Below are 21,336 nucleotides of genomic sequence, written 5' to 3' on the forward strand. Positions count from 1 at the left end.
GGTTTTATGGAATACCTTTCTTTACCTTTCATTTAGGAATGCTTGAAGACTAACATTGTATGCAAGGGCTTCTTACTTGGACTATTTGATGAGCTTAATATAGAACTTCCTCTAAGAAATATATTGTCTACAGTTTTCTAAATGTATTTTGTTTTGAAGATGATTCTTGAGAATCCTCGGTATCTGCTGCCTTTCCAGTATTTATTTTTTACAGAGGAAAAGTGAAGGTGCGAGAAGAGGCAAGGAGGATACTGACATGGTTGACATTTGCTTCTTTAAGTCCTAGCAGCATTTTCATTTCTCCTCCTACAGTCAAGAGCAGAGAAGAGAGTGACAACGGGTAACAACAGTTTAGGATTTTTTTTCCATTCACCTTAGCTACCTTGCCACTGTAAAATGAACTTCCTCTGCAGATTTGTACCACAAGCTTTGGGTGTAGCAGTCAGATTGCGGTTGTGCATCTGAAAGGCAGCATCTCCAAACTGCGAGAATTTTCTGTTTCTGGAGTCTGTATTTTGGAGTCTACTGCACAAAGCCTTATGGGGGGGGTAATAGCCCCAGAGACTAAGGGATTGAGTAAAATTCCTATCATAGCAACATGGTAGGAGGACATGAGGGTAAACTCTAAAAAGAGTGTGAGGGGAAAGACAACTTTGCAATAGTATGAACTCTAGCATTCTTCTGCTCACCTCTGTCTTGCTCCTGCTTTCCAGCACAGGTGGGAGGGCACAGTGTTTTGAGAAGGATGACTATGAAGCCTGATGGCCTGTTGACACAGAGCCGGGTGTGATCTTTCCTCCCAGCAAAGTTTGCCAGTAGTGTTGAGGTCAAACGCTGTGATGAACAGTTGGGCAGATGCAGGAACAAAATATACTCCACAAAAATCTGAGTGGTACTACTGTGCTTGCTCTTTCTAGAAAGAGGTCTGGTTATCAGAATCTGAGCCAGAAGTTCAAGAGATAGAAGCAGAGGACAAGCTAATCACTGAAAAATGTTTTTTATATATATATGTGGGTTTGGTTTTTTTTTTGAGATGTATAATGCCAGTGTAGCTGTCCTGTTAATTTAGCCTTGGAAAAAGCTGCCTGGTTGAACATGAGAAGGGAGGTGGTCATCACTCTTTCCAGCCTCCAAAGTGAGTCTGAGCTTTAGAGCTTATGAGGATTGCTTATTATTGGGTGGTAATGGATCATCTTTTTTCCCCTAGCAGGGAATGCTTTAAACAACAAAACCCAAACTGTTCTAACGTAAACAAATGAATGACTTGCCCCTTGACTAAGCTAAAAATCTTAAACATTTTTTGGATGAACTTGAGGAAAAAAGGTCTTGACCTGCTGCATGTAGGAGGAGGGAAGGAGGGGGGAGAGAATTAGTGTGTGCAGAAGAAGGAAACAAAGCAGTCATTTTTGCTTTGCTAACATCATCTTGTGGCTGACTCATAGGTCTGACTTTTCTGGGAATAAAATTCAGTTACAAACACTTCTGCTTAGCTGCACTTTCTCATACTGAAACTTGTCTTTTTTTTTTTTTTGAGTTACACTTAAATCTTTTTAGGAATTCATTTTAGTCTGTCATTTGAAACTGCTGCTGTTAAAGGCCTACTCTACCATTGTAGTCGTCTTCAACTTCCTCAACTTATGACTGTGTTGTGTGGGGGTGTGTCTGTGTTTGTTTTGGGTGTTTGGGGTTTTTTTTAACCTTTTTTTTGGTGGGTTTTTTTAGGTTTTTGTTTTGTTTTTTTTTAATTAAGAGTTGTCTGTTTTTAGGCGAAGTGGCAGTTTGCTCTTTTCAGGTCACAGTGGGTAAAAACGCTGTGATTTTTTTCAAAGCTCTACTTAAATGCTGACACGGGATTGCTGATTGCCTTGCTGTGACTTTTAAATGCTGTCAATTTAGTTACTGTCAACAGCGGAACATTAATGACTTGTAATAATCCTTCAGGTTGACAGGTGTGATCCAGAGCTCTTACTCATGTAGAGGAGGGAGAAGGTGGGGTTTGTTTGCAAGCTGCTAGAAGGGCAGTAATTTCTGTATGTCATACTTGTGCCAAAGAGCTTTGCGTGTAACTTCAGGTGCAGAAGGGAGTTTGCTGGCTTGTATAACAGATTAGTTTGCTGAGAGGTGCTGTTTCTCACTGCTCCTCTGTTGGTTTCCTGACATACAAAGTACCGGTCTTGCCACAGTTTATGGCAGTTGCATGCTCCAGGTATTGCTTCCAGGCAAGAAAACAGTGAGCACAGAAGGTTGTAGGACGGTTTAATACTAGCTCTTTATGGTCTTTCAGCCTTTGGCATCTTTGAACTTATCAAAGAAGTTACTGCATCAAATGAAAGTATTTGTGGTTGATTGGTGTGGGGTTTTTCTGGTCATGTGGATGGGTTTTTGTTTTTGTACGTGAGTGGTCAATACTTTCAGCGATTTAGGAAACCTACTCACAGACTGCAACACATATTTACATTCACAGCTGGAATTGTGCTGAGAGTGAGTCATCATTCTGCTTTACCCAACCTGTGAAGTGAGGATTTCGGCCTTCAGTCAACAGGCTTTCCTCTGATACTGCTTGTTCTTCAGCTTGGTTCTGAAAGCTGGTGCTGGTTTTTTGTTTGTTTGGTTTGTTGGGGGTTTTTTAAGTGCTATCCTAATATAAATGATCAGAGTAAAACACTTGATGCACTCGGTCTTTATACGTTTTTCTGTAGCAATCAGCTACCTAACTTTTGCATTTGGGGAACATTAGTGTCTTCAAGGAGTAGTTTTTAGTTTGGAAGATGAAGAGTTTTTTGGGGGGGTTGTTTCTTTGTTGGGGTTTTTTTTTGAGGAAATGAGTTTTATGGAATTTACTCAAACTGAATAATGTTAGGGATTGTATGAAATGTAAATATTTGCAGGTCTTATGTGCTCTGTGGTAAAATACTGTTTCTGTTGTGTTAACTCTTCTCTCAAATGAGTACTGACTTTTAACTAGATCTTTACTGTATCTAAAGCATTTAAAGAGATTCTGTGTACTATTTGCTAGTTTTAAGCAGAACAGTTTCCCTTCCCTAATTGAAAGTTAGGTGTTCACGCGGAATCTGTTCAGGAGAGAGACTTTCAGCTTTTTGGTGCTGTGGAAGTATTTACTAAGGATTTTTTTTTGAGCATTGTTCAGATGACCTCCACTTAAATTTCTGGGATTTTGTTCCTTTTAATGTCCAGATATTTTAGGTACAGTTAAAGCCAGCTCTTCAGCAAGGAGAGGTATGTAAGTAGAATGAAACTTGTTACAGAGGATGAACTGATTACAAGAGTGGTGTTCTGGGAAGAGTTATGATTCTTAGGTTATGATTCCAATTTAATTTTGGAAATAAAAACTATTAAGCTGAACTTTGACTGTAGTATTGTGATACCGCTGTGACAGATGCCTGCATGAAGGCATCCCCTTCCTCCCTTCTCCCACCCCTTGCACTGTTATGGTGCTAAGTGGGAGTTCTGTCCTCTGCCTGTCTGCTGCTGTCTGGTTGCGCAGCCTCATAAAACGGGGACTGCGAAGTGCAAGGCACTTACTTGCCTGCTGAGAGTTGCAGCAGACTCTGCGAGGCAGCCTGCCTGCTACCGCTGACCGGTTTGTGAGGGCCAGCGGTCTGGTGAGGGAGAGGTCTGGAGAGCCTTGCTCGGATGGTGATTTGAGAATTTCTGAGTTGGTGACTGGATTTGCATGGAGGAAAAGGTTAAATGGATAATGTTTTGGAGAGGGGGTAGAGAATAGGCGTAAGCATGTTCTTCATTCAGGGATGTGTCATGCATTGCTGACAGAGATGGAAAAGCTTTGAGGAAGCCAGTCATTTAAAATGTTGGTGGTATGTCAGTACTCGGAGCTCCTTACAATTAAAAGCATCTGTGATTCGTACTGTTCAGTGAGTTATTTCAGCTCTGAAAAGCAAGCTCTTAGTTAAATTTTCAATTAGAGTACTAATTTCATTTGAATTTTGAGAGGAAGAGTCAGTTTTCAGCCTACCTTATCTGAAAATCCAAAGCTGTTGAACTACAAAATACACGTAAAACTATTGTCTATACACTAACTGTTACGAATTGAAAAAATAAAGATACAGTGTACAGGTTGGCATGAACAGATCAAGTCATCTGGGCGGCAGAGTAGCAAATTTACCTAAGACAGTGTTGAATATAACTCAGTGTAAGTCATGGCATATTCTTAGTCCTTCTTGTAAGTGCCTACATTGGAATTCAGCAGACAGATTTTTAAATCTTTTGTTTCTATCTAAAAGTTTTGTTCAGACTCACATGCATGTCCAGAAATCATCTAATATAGTCTTTGTTTTTCTTCTCATCTGTAAAAATGAAAATTACTTTTAAATAATGCAATTTTAAGAATCCTAAATGAAAAAAAAAATGAAAAACTTGGTTTTACTTTCTGTATCTTGGGGTTTCAGACTTAATCTCATCTCATTACAGCTTGGATAAATAACTTTTAGAATTAAAAAGAAGGGGGTGTATAAAATACTTAGTAATAGATGTGTTAGCTGTGCAAACCCTTAATTCTAATACTTGTCTAATTTGTTTTCAAACTGAATTACACTATCATTGTAGAGAATAGTACCATACCTATTTCAAAAAAACTTCCAAGAGAAAAGCGGTGGCTTTTGGTGTGGTAAAATTCACTTTGTTCAAACAATAGTCATACTGAAAAATTGTTCTGCCACAGAGTAATCATCACTGCTTAAATTGTAGATTAGAAAGTGGAATGAAAGCCATGTTATTGATACCTCACAAAATAGATGAGTGCTTGTCCTTGATTTTCCTCTCTTTTTTTTAATAGTTGTAAGGGTTTAAAATGGACTGATTAATTTAAATGTGGTATTGTAAAACCAGAAGGAAGATTACACTATAAGTTAAATTTTTTTACGTTATATATCTCTATTCCATGCTATAAATATGAAATGACTATAACCATAAAATTCATTAATGTGGGCTGCCATAATGCTTTATAAAGCATAGTTGTCTTGCTGTTATTGTCAGTTGACTTTTGATTTGCCAAAAGGTTCTTGCCGTAAACCTTTCTGTGTAGTAACCATATACTCAGATTCTTAACTCTGAAGTGTTACGTTTTATCTTGGAGGGGGAGCACTCTTGCTGTCATACCAGCAAAAACGCAGACTTATCTAGATGAAGTAGAAGAGACAAAAAGAAAGAGCAAGCTTACCAGCACTGCTTAAAAGGAGTCCAAACCTTCTTATTTGAAGGTAGAATGCAGTATATAGTTTATTCTGGCAATGCTTTATTACATGACTTTAAATTATGCAGGGCTTTAACTCTTTTCCCTGGGGTGCTGATTGAGAACAGGATCTATTTTTCTTTCTTCCTAATTTATTGAATTTTTTTAGTATTTCAGCTAACATTTATCTGGAGTTCAAAACACTGCATAAGATGGGGGGAGGGTTGGTGGGGGTTTTGTGTGTTTTAATCAATGGAATAATGAGTGATTATGGCTATGTTGGGTTTGGGTGGGGCTTTTTTTGGGAGAAATATCTTTAAGGGCCAAATTTTAGGTAAAGAAAACAATAAAGAAGGAAGTTAGGATGAAATCATTAGTTTTCTTTTGTATATCCTGCTTTGTGTTATCTGGATACTGGGTTGGATGAAAATTTTTAAGTTAGCGTGGGTTGATTCTTTTTTGTTGTTGTTGTTTACGTCAAGACTGATCTTAGTTTTGATCTTCATCAACTTTAATCCTGGATTGTGTTTGTATTTAATGACTATATGCTTCTTTAATCAAAGCTTCCCTCGAAGTAAAAATTGAAGTTTCCCTTACTTGCTGCAAACTATTTTTCTTCATTGCTTAAAGGCCTTGATCAAAAATTGGACACTGACAGTGTTGATATGTAACTGTGAAACATCTTTTACTATCATCTCCTATCCTGTGAAGGAAATAGAGCATTTCAAGCAAAACAGGACATAATATAGTTATGTGAAAATGTGACAATGAGCAGGATACTGCTACCGTCTATTCAGCAAGCCAGAGTTTTTCTAATACTTAAATTCTTCTGTGATTTCTAGCATGATTTGTTGTTCATTTGTTTTATCTAGGTGACTCTGGCTCAGAGGTCATTTTTTTGGTCTTTTTCTGCTGTAAAACCTCCAGTAAAGAAGAGTGGTTTCTTAATAATTACTCTTTTAACGTGTAGAGTCCCATATAAATGATGTCTTTGCTTGACTGTAAAGTTTAACAGTAGCTATCCAGTGGTAGAATTCTTTCAAGTATGTTGTTAAAATGCACCAGAGAACTTCTATGTAAATAATAATTGTAGTCATGAATCTTATGTTCTGTGTTGCTTCTATGGGTAAACAAAAAGGCTTTTTATTATGGGATGATCGTGTTTAGACTTTGCATTTACTGGTCTTAACGCAACACCAGGAGATAATAGTTTTATTGAATGCTGTCAGGTATTTCTGTTGTTGATTTATTGTAGTAGTTCTTAACAAAGTTCTAAATTTTTTTTCCCCCTCACCAGACCTTAATTTATTTTGGATTAGGATTTCCATGGCACGTGAACTAGAAGATAATTTGAAATAGAAGTTCTCTCTTTATTTTGAAGTGACGGTCTTTATCAAAATGGTTGGAAAACTCAAACAGAACTTGCTATTGGCATGTCTGGTGATCAGTTCAGTGACAGTGTTTTATTTGGGTCAACACGCTATGGAGTGTCACCATCGAATAGAAGAACGCAGCCAGCCTGTGAGGATGGAAAGTGTGAGAAGCACAGTAAGAACTGCTTCCGATGTAAATGCAAACAAAACCTTTGCTTACAACAAAGACATGCCTTTAATATTTATTGGAGGAGTACCTCGAAGTGGCACTACCTTAATGCGTGCCATGCTTGATGCCCATCCGGATATTCGATGCGGAGAAGAGACAAGGGTAATCCCGCGAATTCTGGCAGTTAAGCAGATGTGGGCTAGATCAAGCAAAGAGAAGATCCGACTGGATGAAGCTGGAGTCACAGATGAGGTTCTGGACTCAGCCATGCAAGCATTTTTATTGGAAATCATTGTGAAACATGGAGAGCCTGCTCCGTATTTGTGTAACAAAGATCCTTTTGCTTTAAAATCCTTAACTTATCTTGCTAGAATTTTCCCCAATGCCAAATTTCTTCTAATGGTACGGGATGGTCGTGCATCTGTGCATTCCATGATATCTAGAAAAGTCACAATAGCTGGGTTTGACCTTAACAGCTACAGGGACTGCTTGACCAAGTGGAATCGTGCTATAGAAACTATGTATAACCAGTGTATGGAGGTTGGTTTTGAAAGGTGTATGCTGGTACATTACGAACAACTCGTATTGCATCCTGAAAGATGGATGAGAACTCTCTTAAAGTTTCTTCGCATACCGTGGAACCAAGCAGTGCTGCACCATGAAGAAATGATTGGAAAAGCAGGGGGTGTTTCTCTTTCAAAGTGAGTATGAGCATTCCTCCTTTACCTTGTATTGTTCTAAGAGGTAAAACAGTACATGTTGCATGTAAAAGACTAGTCATGACTAGGTTTCAGTTTTTAAGTAGCTAATGATGTCTCGGGAAGCTGATTCATGATGCAGATTGTCTGGAAAGTAGGAATGATTGTTAACTAACAATTTGCAATCTGAGATTGCTCCTGCTAAACAATTGTCCTGCTAACATATGTGTATGGAGCATATGAACGATCTTTTAATTAATGGTCAATCTAACTTGAATTTGGATGTCTAGTATCAGCCTTTCTTCCAATATAGCTTTGTTTTTCCCTGTGCCCCAAAATAAAGTTGGACTATTTTATCTAGACTAGTGTTATTCATCCTAGCAAGATCACCCATTTGATTTCAGGAACTTAAGTATTGTTGTCAATGCAAGAATGGCCTTCGAGTTATATTTGCCAAGAACATACTCTTCCAGGAAACTTTAGAAACTGTTCCAACAAAATAGAAAGCAGAATTGGCCTGCTTTTCTGTTGGCATGTGCTCCTAAAAGGACAAGCATTTTGAATAAAATTAACCTTGTAAGCAAATCTCTCGGTATTCTGTCATGTCATCTGTGTACCTGACTTTGGTACTTTCAGAAACCAAAATCCAGCTCTGCTTAGAAAACCTAGATAGGTATTGTGAAGGGGGGGGGGGGGAAGACTAGTTAATTCTCCAGTTAAACTACTCTTTTTGGTTTCTTGGCCATTATTTACAGTGGAGCTTCTGAGATATGGAAGCTGGCTAGTCTTTATGGGGGGGGAAGGTGTGAATGTTTGAATCTCTCCGCTTCCTTTTTTTTCTACGACAGATACAGCTACCAGATTGTCTTGTTTAAGTTTCTAAAAATATTGATTACAAAGCCCTATTCCAGCAGCAAGGCATGCCCAGTTAAATTCCTTGGCTTCTGTTTTTTGAATATTCATCATTGGCCAAGTGCTTCCGAGTAACAGAGGCACCTTGCGCAGCAAGCAACGTGGGCTGGGTAGAGGCATCTCAAACTGTTGAATACAGAGTGATTTCATTTTTTTAAAACTACAGTTTTGAGAAATAAAAATTGGGAGATTTTGTTTATTTAATGCCTAGGGAAGTGACTCTGAATTTTCTAATATATTGTAGGGGAATACGATTTAAAGTAAATCATAGAATTATTAGAGGCTACAGAGAGAACTTAAAACTCAGATAATGGTTATATATTTACAATCTGGAGGTTTTGCATCACCATTCCTACTGAAGAAACACAGCCACCACCACTGTGTTCACAGAGCTATCAAGAAGGCATCTCAACCTTTTTTTGAGGTATTGTTCGTTAGCAGATTGAAGCCTTCTGATATTGTTAACCTGAAGCAGTGCACTGTTGTACGTCTCTGCAAGCTGTATCTGTATGTGAGCTTCTCTTCAGTTACCTGTGTCATGTTACTGCTTCACAGTGGCAGCTGAGGGGGGAGTAAACTCACTTTTACTGATATAAATAGGTGGTTGCCAAGTTCTGTTAAGTGTACTGTAAAAATAACTATGCATAACGCCATTTCTAGTAAAATGTTACTACCTTACAGCTTCCAGATTAGCGTTTTTAAAAATTAATGGACCTCTATACTATAAAAGTCAGCAGCCTTACTGAATTAATGCAGTTTCAAGTAACGTTTCTTGCTAAATCTGGTGGAATGGGATGTGAGGAGTTGAGAATACTTGTTCGTGTCTCTAAAAACTAAGGAAATGGATTGTCGAAAGTAAGATGTGGCTTCATGATTATTTTTGAATCAAACTTTCAAATTTAAGACAAACGAGTATGGAAGTATTCTTGTGACCCTCAATTCAATCTCTTCACGGAATTCTTTATGTTCTTATTATCTCTCATGAGATGATATGTGAAAGTAATTTATTATTTCAGAAGGCTTTGGCAATAGTGGAAAAAGAATGGTATATTAGTGTTATGTCTGTGGTGTTTATCTAATCAAATACCCTTGAAATATATGGCGAGATTTGTTTTTCAGTTGCAAGAGACCTTTATAATTTGATAATGATTTCAGTGACTCAGTCTTTCAAGGGCTGCAGAAAAAACAGTGAATATGAAATTCTCTAACTTGGATGTCTGTTTTGTGTATTTATGTGATACTAATTGAAATTGTGCAGGGGGAGCTTGAGATTCCCCAATTTCATTTCCTTCTACCAGTTAAAACCTCCTGCTTTTGGCATCACCAGCTCCTCACTGCACTCTCATGCGCAGCAGAATTGCTGTGGACAGGGACGGCTGCCTGTCTGGGGGGTCCTTGCCCAGAGCAGGGGGTAACTGCCCAGAAAAATTACTCTTTGAAAAGATGCTTGCTAGGTAGTTTACTGAGAACTTTAGTCTGCCACAGACAGCTTATCAAATTTTGACAGCTGAACAAAATATACCTTGCGTTAGGCTTAGTTTTCCTTCTGTCAAGTTGCATTTGGCTTGTTCTCAGCTGCAGCAAAATTCTTTATGGCCTTGGATGTGCATGGCTGTTAAATTCTGGGTCAGGTTCTAACCAATGTTGTTCTCTTATGACTTAGAATTTCTCTTCAGGCTTACAGGAGAGTGCTCTTTACTTTACAGAGCGAATACTGTCGTCTTTCAGCTGAAACAGCAGAGTCTGGAGCAGTGGAGCTCCATGTTCTGATTAGCAGCTTTCTCCCACTTGACTATCCAAAGGGACGGTGCTGAAGATCACTTCAGAGATAATCTAAGGAAATTCAAAACACTGCTGTCTATTAAACTCTGTCTTCTCACAGAGCTTTAGTTTACCACGTGCCTGGTACCAAGTGCTTCAGGCTGTTTCATAATAGTATATTAAAATCAGAATACTGAAATTAGATTACAGTTTTTACTGGCAGGAGGAGGATATCACAAGTACCAAATCATCTGTATTGAAATGTGATGGTCATTTAAAAGATACCACCACATAGGCCTAGCTTCTGTAGCATAGTAGAGAGAGTATGAAGACCTAGATAAAATTAGTTCCCTAGCTGTCTGCAAAGTATTAGGTAGGGTAGAAATCTCTGAAATCAAAGAATGAACAACGATTATAATCTGCAAAGGCTGTGATACTGTGTAAAGACTTAAGAAAATGAGCGGAGAAACCTGCCTCGATCATCTTCCACTCACCTTTAGGACTTTCAGACAGGCTCAGTATCCACTTCAGAGGCATGACACCTGCTCAAGTCAGGTCCAACATAAGATGCCTGGAGGTGTTTTAACTGTTGGAGGGTTTTTGAAAAGAAATCTGACGAGTTTTGTCTTGAAATACTTAAAAACACTTTGAAAAAGAGATCGCAGTATTGCTAAAAGGTCTTTATAATTATGTTGTTGCCCGGTAACAGAAAGCGAATGTTTACGAATGTATCTTTAACTCATCTGAAATCAAAATTAACTCTGCCAAATGAAATCTCTATCAGATGAATGAGTCTGTAGGTCAGTCAGTGTAAGGTGTTTTGTTTTCAGTTATATAGAGAGTTAAATTGTGTATGCAGGCTGTTTCTCTTCCAGAGATGAGCTAGCCACCCAGTGGCTTGCAGAATTCTTCAGGCAGCAAGCTGACTCCATTTTTCTCTTATTCCAGACTCAGAAACTCTTATGCAATAGTCTGTTAATAGCAATATTAGATACTAGACAGTCTGTATTTCTGACTTTGTCTGTTCCCTGGCTTTTTGATTTGCAGAAACTGTTGGCTGCCTTATTCTCTTCTCCTGCATTTGCTTAGTAAGCCCTGCTTTTTCTGTTGCTCATGCAGCCCTAGACTCACTGTTGTTTGATATTTAACGTAGTATTTTCACCCCTTATTTTGGTTTTTATCCAGCTGCAAGGAGAAATACTGCAAGGGTTTTAAGGATGTGTACCACAGCATCTGTAGTAGCGCAAAACCTGTGGTTTGAAGTAATTGCCAACGTGGCTGTTCAAGGAATGTATTATGGCTGGACTACATGCTATAACTAGTATTGTTAATACAGCTCTGGCATTTGCCTCCTAACTGAAAACAGCTGTGGTGACCACTGATGCAATGAAATGTCAACCCTTTTATAGCAATTTTTATTAGGCTTATTATGAAAATAGCTGTCTAGGCAAAATTACTTCAGAATATACTATTTTTAATACATACCGTTCATTTGATTCTAGTACAGATGTAGAATTATTTGGGGTTAGTCCTGTGTTCCATGCTACCAGCTGCTTTCAAAGCTGAAACTGTTCCTGTGGTTTTGCAGTGGAGCCTGGAAGAGCACTGGCCAGGCAGCATTTGCCATATGCATACATAATCAAATTTGCCAAGGCTTGGTATGTTTTCATGTTTTGCTGTGTTTGGTTTTTGGGGTGCTTCGTTCCTCCCATCCCCTCTCTGTCTTCCCCCATGCTCCTCAGATGTTCTTTGGTCTGAAGAATCTTTCCCATGAATTGTTTTACTTTTCTTCCCACCTTAACTCAAAGGACAGAACAGGATTTAAACAGAAGACCAAATGTGGTATAGTATATTTTTCAATCAGTGCCTAGGAGCAGCTAAATGCTTATCTCTCACCAGCTATTAATCCCCAGGAAATGTTTCATGCTGAGCTTATTGTTACCAAAGACTAAAATGACAGTGGGGCAAAACATACATATTTTAAATATGCTTTTACTTCAGGACGAGGTATTTGTATGTGTACTAATTTAGGTCCTAATTGATGTATAGCACCCATTGTTTTGGGGTTCCAATAAACTATTAGCCAAGCCCATTACCTGGTTCTCACAGTATCACCCTTATTTTAAACAGTCGAATCAGTCTACGGTTTTGGTGAAGGGGTTTTGGGCTTGGCTGGCTCTGTCTGAGAGGGAGAAGACCATAAATCTTACACTTTTCAAACACCTAGTGATAAATTTTTCTTGAGGGTCTCAGCCGGCACGGTTCTAAGGACTCCTGACTGTTGTGGTGCTTTGTCCTCTTGCCTTGCCACTTTGAACTTCTGAAACTCAACTCTTAACAGCTATTTTCTTGCTAATTTCACGTGAAGTCAGATGCTCATCTTCTAATTAGAAGGATCAAAAAGGCAATGCCCAGACTTTTTAGTTTGCTGTACAGACTTGGGATCTCAGGCCAATAGCCTTCAGGAAGGCTGAAATTCGGTTGCAACTCCCTGGTCACAAAATCCTATTCTGAGTTCCTGCCTTCAGTTTGAGCTACTGAAAATGGTTGAAGAGACTAAGGCTGAAAATTCTGGGAGTTGTCTTACAGGGTTTTTTTGTTGGTCAGGTGCTTACTCATCAGCTTTCATGAAACACCTTTTGCAGCAATCTTGAAGGCCCTGCTTGCCAAGAGTTTCCCCATGGGTGACTGTTTCTCTGTCTGATTTGTTCTTTGCTGATTGTGTTTAAAGTACTTAGGTTACTGACTTTCCAGCATGGTATGACTAACTTCCTTCTTCTGTCCTGGAAGAATTTTAGTTATGATGACAAGTAGAAGAGAGTAACAAGGTAAAGACTGGTGTTAAGATCAAATTGAGTTAATGACTGGCAGACATGCATGCATAATTTGTAATTTAAGGCTTTCATTGCATGCATCTGAATGGGATGCCTCTTACTATTGATTTAATGTTTGTCTAATGTGCAACAATACTTCAGCCTCTTCTGGGACTCATGAGGGTAATTAGATAACTGTAATCAAACTTGTTCCTCTTGTAAGTTGACTGATGTCAGTCCTGAGAGCAATTTGACTTTAGCTTAGGCTTCTGGTCTCAGAAACTATTGGGAATAGTTCAGGAAACTTCCATTTATTTTTCTCAGAAGATGTTTTCTCATATTCTGCCCGCTGTGTAACTCTGAAGAATTAGCTGCTTGAGAATTAATTTGAATCTCAGTATTCTCATTCTTTATCTCGTGTACGTGAGGTACTGGTGTTACACTTTGTACTGTTACTTTCAAGTATAACAATTTTGTTTTCTGGGTAGCAGAGCTTTTTGAGATCAAAATTCTATATGATGTAAATAAGGCCCAGGAGGGATGATAGCTGCAAGTGGATGTGACAGCTGTATGTTCAGCATCAGGTTTCAGGCAGGTATAGCCAGCCAGCAGGAACTACTGATGTAGTGGCATACCTTATGGTATTACTTGCAATGCAGATGTAAATATTCCTTTAGGCATCTTGTATATACAGATCTGATTTCTAATCTGCCTTAAAAGAAGGATGAACCTTGACATCCAAAATGCATGTGCAGTTCTTCTGAGTTCAGAAGAAAGTCTGGAGAGTTTTAAATTACTCAGCCTGTTGTGAGTCCTGCTGGCCTGTTTCAGAAATAAACACAGTAAAGAAGTTGTATGTCTTCTAATCTAAAAGAAACATGGAAAAACAAAGTGATGCCAGATTTCTTCCTTTAAAAAGAAACCAACAAAAACGAGGGTGCAAGAATGAAGGTGACTTTAGGACTGTTGATTAAATGAGCAACAAGCCAACTATTTTTCTAAATATCATACATATGACATGGCAATGATTATGCACTTGCCTTTCTTTAAGAACTGTGTAATGACCAAACACTTGATCAGTAAAAGGAACGGTTCTGAAAAATATTATTGCAGTCTGTATCTTTCTGTCATTTCCATAGGTGTCTCATTTAAAAAAAAAGTTTAGTCACAGATGACAAATGGCACATGGATTTTAATTTAGAATACAATTTTTTAAGAGCATTTAAGACAATGAAACAGCAAATGTGGGAATATGCCAGTGGGAAAACAGCTTTATATGTAGGTGTGTGCATACTTTTCACTTAGCAGCTCTTTGGCTTTCACTGCTGTCTTTATGTAAAAATACTTGCTTCGGCACATTCTGTGTGAAAGCCTAAACCGGAAATCACGCATGAATGTTGTACTAGTTATTCTCATTTTAGCCTTACGTAGTAAAACTTCCATCAGCTCTGTAGAAACATGAAATTTTGAGAGGGGAAGAAGGAAAAAAACCCCAAAAAACAAGCTAAAAGTCTTAATGCTAGTGAAGAAGCAAGTATTGGTTGGAGTGCAAAATACAACCTTTCTTTCTCCCTCCACAGAGTTGAAAGATCTACTGACCAAGTAATCAAGCCAGTCAATGTGGAAGCATTGTCAAAGTGGGTTGGGAAGATACCTGCTGATGTCCTGCAAGATATGCCAGTGATTGCACCCATGCTAGCAAAACTGGGCTATGATCCCTATGCCAATCCACCAAATTATGGAAAGCCAGATCAAAAAGTTGTGGAAAACACAAGGAGGGTAAGGCATTTTTGTGTGTTTAATTACTGACCAAATGGATGTGAACTATAGAGTGGAAGAGTCTTGTGGGTTTTGTTTGGTTTTTTTTAAGTCTGTTTGTAATACCTTTTGATACTTAGCAATATGTTTTCCTTGCCATGGGGGGGGAAGAAGGAAGAATTCTGTGGGACCTTGAGCACTGAAAGTCTGGCTCCTGCTGTTTGTCTTAAATTTGATTCTTCCTCCGTTACCCCAACCCCAGGCTTGAGCTGTGTTCTTTGGTGTGTGTAGCTGAACCTCTTGAGAAGCATCATAGTTGAGGAACTAGTTAGTAGTGGAAAAAAGCTAGCTTTCTCGCCTGGGCATCAAACTTGATTGATGAGCTCAGCTTTTTATACATGAGGGTTGGCAGAAGCTCTGTCACAAAATTACACCCAAAATACTTGGTAGAATTTGAAAAGTGACCCATGGAAAATGGCCCAAGATGATCAAAATGTCAGATTTTCCAATCCTTTGCTGTCCTTTGTAGAACAAACAAAAGATGGAGGAAGGTCTGGTGCTGATTAACCTAAACTTAAGGATTTTATTCCGAATTTAATGTTGTTGGAATTTGAGTAGTTAGGCTATACAGCTGTTTATCCCTGGAGGTATCCATTGAAAAGCTCATTACCATTGTTTGAAATAAGAATAATTAACTCTTTACTTCTGTTCTTTTGCGAATGTATACTTTATTAAAAGAAGGTGACTTTTGCTGCAGCAGCAAAGTAATCATTGGAATAATTGAATTAAACAATTTAAAAGGACTCTCTTCCACTAGCCTTCCGATATTAAAAAAAACTGGTTGGTATGCTGATGGGCTAGATACTAACGAAAAAAAAATTGCTTTTTGTGAAGTCTCTAAACATTTTTGTGTTACTTCTTTTTAGAAGCCCTCCCTGGGAAACTGTCATTAAACAGTTGATCAATGTATTAAAGGATGGCGGGTTGACTATTTTAATAGTTGTTAGCTCAGCATGGAAAAGGTAACCCACCTTTTCTGGTGGGGGTAGTGGTTAGCATTTTATAGGTTTCCTGGTACTTACTGTTTTAAAAGGCTCACAAACAAATTAACTTTTCTGCACTCAATTCAACCCCTTTTAAAAAAAAAGTGTTCAATACTACTTCACAGAGCCTTGAAAACAAAATCCTCATGCACCTACCTGTACATACTATAAAACAGTGACTCAGATCCAAATTTGTATTGTCGTGCAATAATTTAAGGTTGGTTATCTCTTACCGATACAATTTAAATTAGTTTTTACAGTATGGTGACCTTTCTCAGGCCTCTACCTGTGCATGGCAAGCTCAGTCTGAATTGTAAAAATTGTATGGATTTCAGTCGCTTACTGTTGGGTGGCTTCTTGAAATCTATTTGAGTTCAAAATGCAAGAGAGAAATTCAGGTAATAAAGCCACAAGCATACCTTTAAAAAAAAAAAAATTAAAGCCGAATTAAAAAAGCTAAAGTGTATTGAGGCTTTTTCACAAGTTTGCTTTGAAATATAATTAGTTTGTTTAGTAATGTTAAAAATAGCTGTGAAAAAACTGGAGGTTACTGTTACAATAGCTGATCCAAATATTGCAAGCATATGGAACACTTGCTAATATTTTGACTGCTATTTTAATTTAATACTTACAGCCAAGATAGCATTTTAATTTTATTTATTGTAGTACCCAGTGTATATTTTCCTAGTCACTTGTTCTTTAACAAAATTACTTTTGCATATATGGTTTGTATAGATAAAAGGAGGGAGATGTCCTGAATTAAGACTAAAATCCAAAAAAGCAAAAGGATTAAAGATGGCTAATCTTCAAAACTTACAATATTCCTTTTGAAAATGGAGAAACATGAGGCTGTCAAAATGTCGTGTACCCCAAGGAGCCATTTAAAACGACAGCTCACATTAGTGTTCGAGTTTGCATTTGGAGGGCTTGAATTCCTCCTCAGTCACTTCGCTTTGTTTCCTCCCAGCTGGTTCCCAGCAAATCCCTGCTCAGACCATTGGGTCTTCTGTCTTCCTCTGTGGCTGTGGAAACATTGATGTCCTGACTTCCTAGGGTTTCAAGATTTAAGGCTTCCCAACTCCCATGCCAGTTTGCTTCTTCGGTTACCTAATTCTCAGGGCAGCAGGCCCGTCAGCCTCTCTAGAAGTGCCAGGCTTCCTGGCGGTCGTGCATCTTGCATAGTAAATAGCCAAAATGCTGGCCACTGAGCCTGGCCTTAAGCCGAGTAAGTTTTGAAATAACTAATATTCTTGTTGGTGATCAGCGGGAGCTGACTCACTTCTGAAAAATGCTTTGCTTTGGTTTCCCCACGGCTTTATTTTGTTTTTATTTGGGAATGGGGGACAGGTATTTCAAAACATTTTAAGGTGTTTGGGAAAAGTCAGGGGAGGGAGAGAGAGGGGGAAGGGTGATGTGTTTTGCCCATCAGGCATAGCATATGCTGCCCTGTGCATTTCCCCTTCTCTTCCATGAACCTGTGCTAATCTATTTGTTGCTGCTACAGCTTGGAGAGGAGGGCATTTATTTAAAAAAAAAAAAAAAAATTAAAAAATTCATTTAGATTTTTCCAGCCTCTAGGAACTGGCACTTGACAAGTTTTGTGTTATGCATACTCTTAGCTGGTGAATTTGTAAATTACTGTAGTGCTGCTTTTGTTCTTGCTCTCTTTTTAAATTTCTTCACCTGGGATAGTCTTTCACAGAGTTTTGTAGTGGGTATATTGTTGGAGATGAGGCTGTCCAAATAAAATCTTCCCAAAGTTACTCTTCAGTACATAATAAGAATCTATGTAAATCTTGCAGGTAACTGTTTATTGCACACTTTGTGTTTGGAAGCTGTTCTATTACATTTATGTTTCTGGTCTCTCAGAACTTTGAGCACAGAACTTGAATTTTATTCGTTGAAAACAGATAAAGTTTAGACTTCTAAAGCTGAACTGTATTATTTTAGTATAGTAACCCCTTAGAGTGACTAACTTGAAATAGTGTTGAATTATTGGACACTTGCTACTCCGATAGCGTCATAGTTTCTTAGTCCGTTTAAAATGGCGTGAGCTAGCCCTTCAGATGAAGGAAGTTACCCCTGTCTGGCAAACAGCAATAGTAAGGGGGAAGGACTGGTTTGGTCGGTTTTTTGTGTGTGTGTGTGTGTGGTTTTGAGGGGGGGAGGGAGTTTTTCAGTTTTGTGGGGGTTAGGTAATGCTGGCTTAAATTGATTGTGGAAGTTGCAACAACAGGGTGGAAGCCCAACACCACTGAAATTACTGGCAGGGGAGATTCTGGCTCCACCTAAAGATGGAACAACACTGTGTCATCTAGTTCATTGTTATCAGATACATTAAAAAAACAAACAAATCAGTTCTTGTTGTTACAAAACAAGAACTGTCCGTATGATTAAAAGCATTTTTATACTGTACATACAAAATCATAAAGATAAGTGGAATGAAAATATGAAAATTGGTCAGGGTGCAAAACATCCTCGTAGCTGCAAAGCCTCTTTTGAATGCAGACAGTTCAGTATTTTATGATTAGAAGTCTGTGTATTGCCCAGTTGTAGAAGATAATTTAAAAAATTCCAAACTTTAAACTGCATGATGTCTTTGTTCGAAAATGTCCTTAAATGCTGCTTGTAGAACTGCATTTATACTACGCTGCACTGAGCAAAATCTATCACTTCTTGGAAAAGACTACAAATTAGACTTATACTCCACAGTGAAAATACTGTTCAGCAATTTCAAAGCTGCTGCTGTTAGTCCCAAAGGTAAGAACCGACAGTGTAAGGGTGCCTAAAACAAGTGCTAGTATTGGAGAAAAATGGAAGGGAATGGCTAGTGTGGTGCAAAATACTAGCTTCCCCGAAGCTTTCTAAGCAGTTAAGTCCTGTTCTTGTTTTTCTTCTTTTCTCCTTTTCTGTCCCCCTGATGGTGACTTGCATGTGTACAGGTTAAATTTTTTTTTCCTTCAGTCTGGAAACAAAGTGATGATTCTCACCAGCTAAAGTACAATGCTTGAATTACATTTTCTATGTGCTTGTAGGTAATGCAAGGAAAACAATGCTTTCTGCTAAATTTGGGTTTTTCACTTTAATATTACCTGCCTAGGACACCAAAATGGTTAGGTTTGGGGTTTTTTTATTTTTGGCACAAAAATAATGAGATGCAACCAGTGTTTGTACTTTGTCATCTTAGTTCTGGTTTTGTTTTAGGAAGTAACAGAGTGTGAAGCTAACATCATCTCTTCTTATGTTGGTCTCCAAGTGCTATGTGGTGTTATGAAATAAGACATCTGACAGCATCTGCGCTGGTGGAGTACAAATCTAACATGAGTATAACAGATTTTTCTGATGTTTTCAATAAACAAAGCCATTAACTCTTTGTTTATCTGTTTTATGTTAGGCCTGACAATATTATCTTTTATGACACTATCTTGTCTCGGTTAAGGAATGCAGAGCAGAGAGAACAAGGTCTGAAGTGCGTTGCGCTATTCAGCAGATCTCTGCACGTCACCTCCTCAAGAGGCAACCTTTAGTTATTCAGTGACTGCAGAATTGTGCTATCTTGTGGTTTTCTTGTAAGTCTGTTGCTGTGGTCTGTTCATTTTGTTTTGATTGCAAGGGTCCCTTCCTTATAGATACATGACTGACTACTTTTCTCCCCCTAGAGTTTTAATAAATTCTACATCCTGAACATAAAGGAAAATAACATCCTGTAACTAACAGGAGTTTTCATCTGCAAATGATGCAGGAAATGCAGTAACGAAGCTGTCTGAACTGGTAGCCCAATCACTATATGATGAATTACAAAAGTAGAATCACTCCACGTAAGAAGTGTCTGATATGTCCTCACCAATATTGTGAGTTTGTGTAAAAGTGTATGTCAGCAGTTCCACAGAATATACTGAAAGTGGAGAACAGCTCATAACTGCAAGACTGACTTATGCCCAGTAGAAACTGGCTTATTGTTATGTTATGATTGGCTAAGTGGTTTCCTTTCACATCTGCAACATATTACATCAGATTTTCTTTGGCACATACTTCCCACTAAATGAATTTGTATGCTTGAAATACATACTCCAGTCACTTCTTTTAACTTCTTCATGAAGTTACATTCCTTGCCCTGGAGAGATCGACAGACGGAAGTATACACAACTCTATAGGAAAAGCTATGGTTTTCATCATGACTGTTTAAATATGTGTGGGTTCTTCTAATCACATCCAGGAGCTGTTATCTATCTCTGTTTTATGTTCTGTTGATGGTATTTTCTGCAGTAACATCTAGAGGAAAAAACAGTTCTGTTAACTCCTGGTTTGTGCCTGTTTTAAATTGTGAGGAAATGTCTCGACTCTTAACAGCAGGAGACGTCCATGACAGTCATGATTTCAAGACTTTGTATTTGAGGTTTTAAAGACAGAAACAATCTATGATAAAGGGTGCGAAGTATATTTATACTAATGCATGAGAATAATTACTTGTGTTGTCAAAGATGTGTAATTGTGAGGTATGCTGTAATGACAGGCTGCTCAAGACCGTGCATCTCTATTTACGCTGGTTAAGTTAAGCATAAAGGCATTTGGCTTTGTGGGCATTTTCTCTGATATTTAAAACAAAAATTGGGCTTTTTATTTCATCTGTCTTGTGACCACCAACACCACAGACTTTCTCAGTGTCCTTTAAATTTGTTTAATACCCTCTTTAGTGAGTGTTTCTTCCAGCATGTGGATTCCTAACTGCATTGTTTTTCTCCAGAGGTCCTGCTATCTGTTCTTTTTTTAAACCAACTATGTATATATATGATTAGTAAGGCATACAGAGTTATTAACAAACAAAACACAAAATTAGGTAGGGTTGCAAGCTGTCTTTTGGCAGACATTCATAGGCCTGTCTAAAATCTTGCCTCTGTGTTGTTCCTACTGGGTTTTTTATATCTCGGATGTCCCCTTTCTTGGCAATTCCAACAAAGAGGTGAAGAATTGTGTAAGCCTTGTAAGCTGCCTTAAAAGTTGAGGAAAGTCTGAAGGAGCAAGATGAGGGTACCTCCATGTACTGTGCAGTAAAGGATTGTCTCTAGAAAGGGGCTCTGTTCTGGTTTTGCCAGTGTTCCCTCTTTTTTTTTTTTTTGACAATTAAACATCGGTAGCTTTGTACTCTGCAACTTTGATGTTTTGAAAATCCAGCAAGCCCAAGTGCACTTACTTGCAGGCTGACTTTTAGACAAAAAGACTCGTTATCTCTGTGTGCTGGAACTGACCAAATATAATGTGACTCTTTCTAAACCAGGCTTGAAAGTGGGTGAAAAGTGCTTTAATATTCTATAAAGATGAATTACAGGTTACGCTTCTGAGGTTACACTTCTTAAGTTTTTCTTGTGTATTTATATGGTTTTTCTCAGACAACTGGATGTGAAACTTGTTTTCTGATCTCTTTTTGAGAATAATATGCATTTAGTTTGGCTGTAAGATTGTTGTTTGGGTTTTTTTTAATAAAACAGCTTGAATACTGCCAACATGAACAACAAACTGACACAGATTTCAGATTCCCCCCCCCCCCCTTTGGAAATCCATTTGGACTTGCAAAATAATTCCCTTAGAAATGATAAACACCA

At 38.2% G+C, this 21,336-nt stretch overlaps 1 protein-coding gene across 6 annotated transcripts in view; it reads left to right on the top strand.

Annotated features, from left to right (window-relative positions):
* Positions 1-21,336, top strand: part of TPST1 (tyrosylprotein sulfotransferase 1) — a 43,936-nt gene that overhangs the window by 14,225 nt on the left and 8,375 nt on the right. For 5 of the 6 annotated variants that reach the window (XM_076354508.1, XM_076354506.1, XM_076354509.1 and 2 more), the window contains exons 2-3: positions 6,507-7,452; positions 14,516-14,714. In XM_076354508.1, the coding sequence (XP_076210623.1) occupies positions 6,608-7,452; positions 14,516-14,714 (1,044 nt within the window). In that variant the 5' untranslated portion in view covers positions 6,507-6,607. The remainder of the gene's footprint in view (positions 1-6,506; positions 7,453-14,515; positions 14,715-21,336) is intronic. The other variant, XM_076354511.1, reaches the window with a different exon arrangement.

Source organism: Aptenodytes patagonicus, chromosome 17 (genome assembly GCF_965638725.1).
Source record: "Aptenodytes patagonicus chromosome 17, bAptPat1.pri.cur, whole genome shotgun sequence".
Taxonomy (NCBI): Eukaryota; Metazoa; Chordata; class Aves; order Sphenisciformes; family Spheniscidae; genus Aptenodytes; species Aptenodytes patagonicus.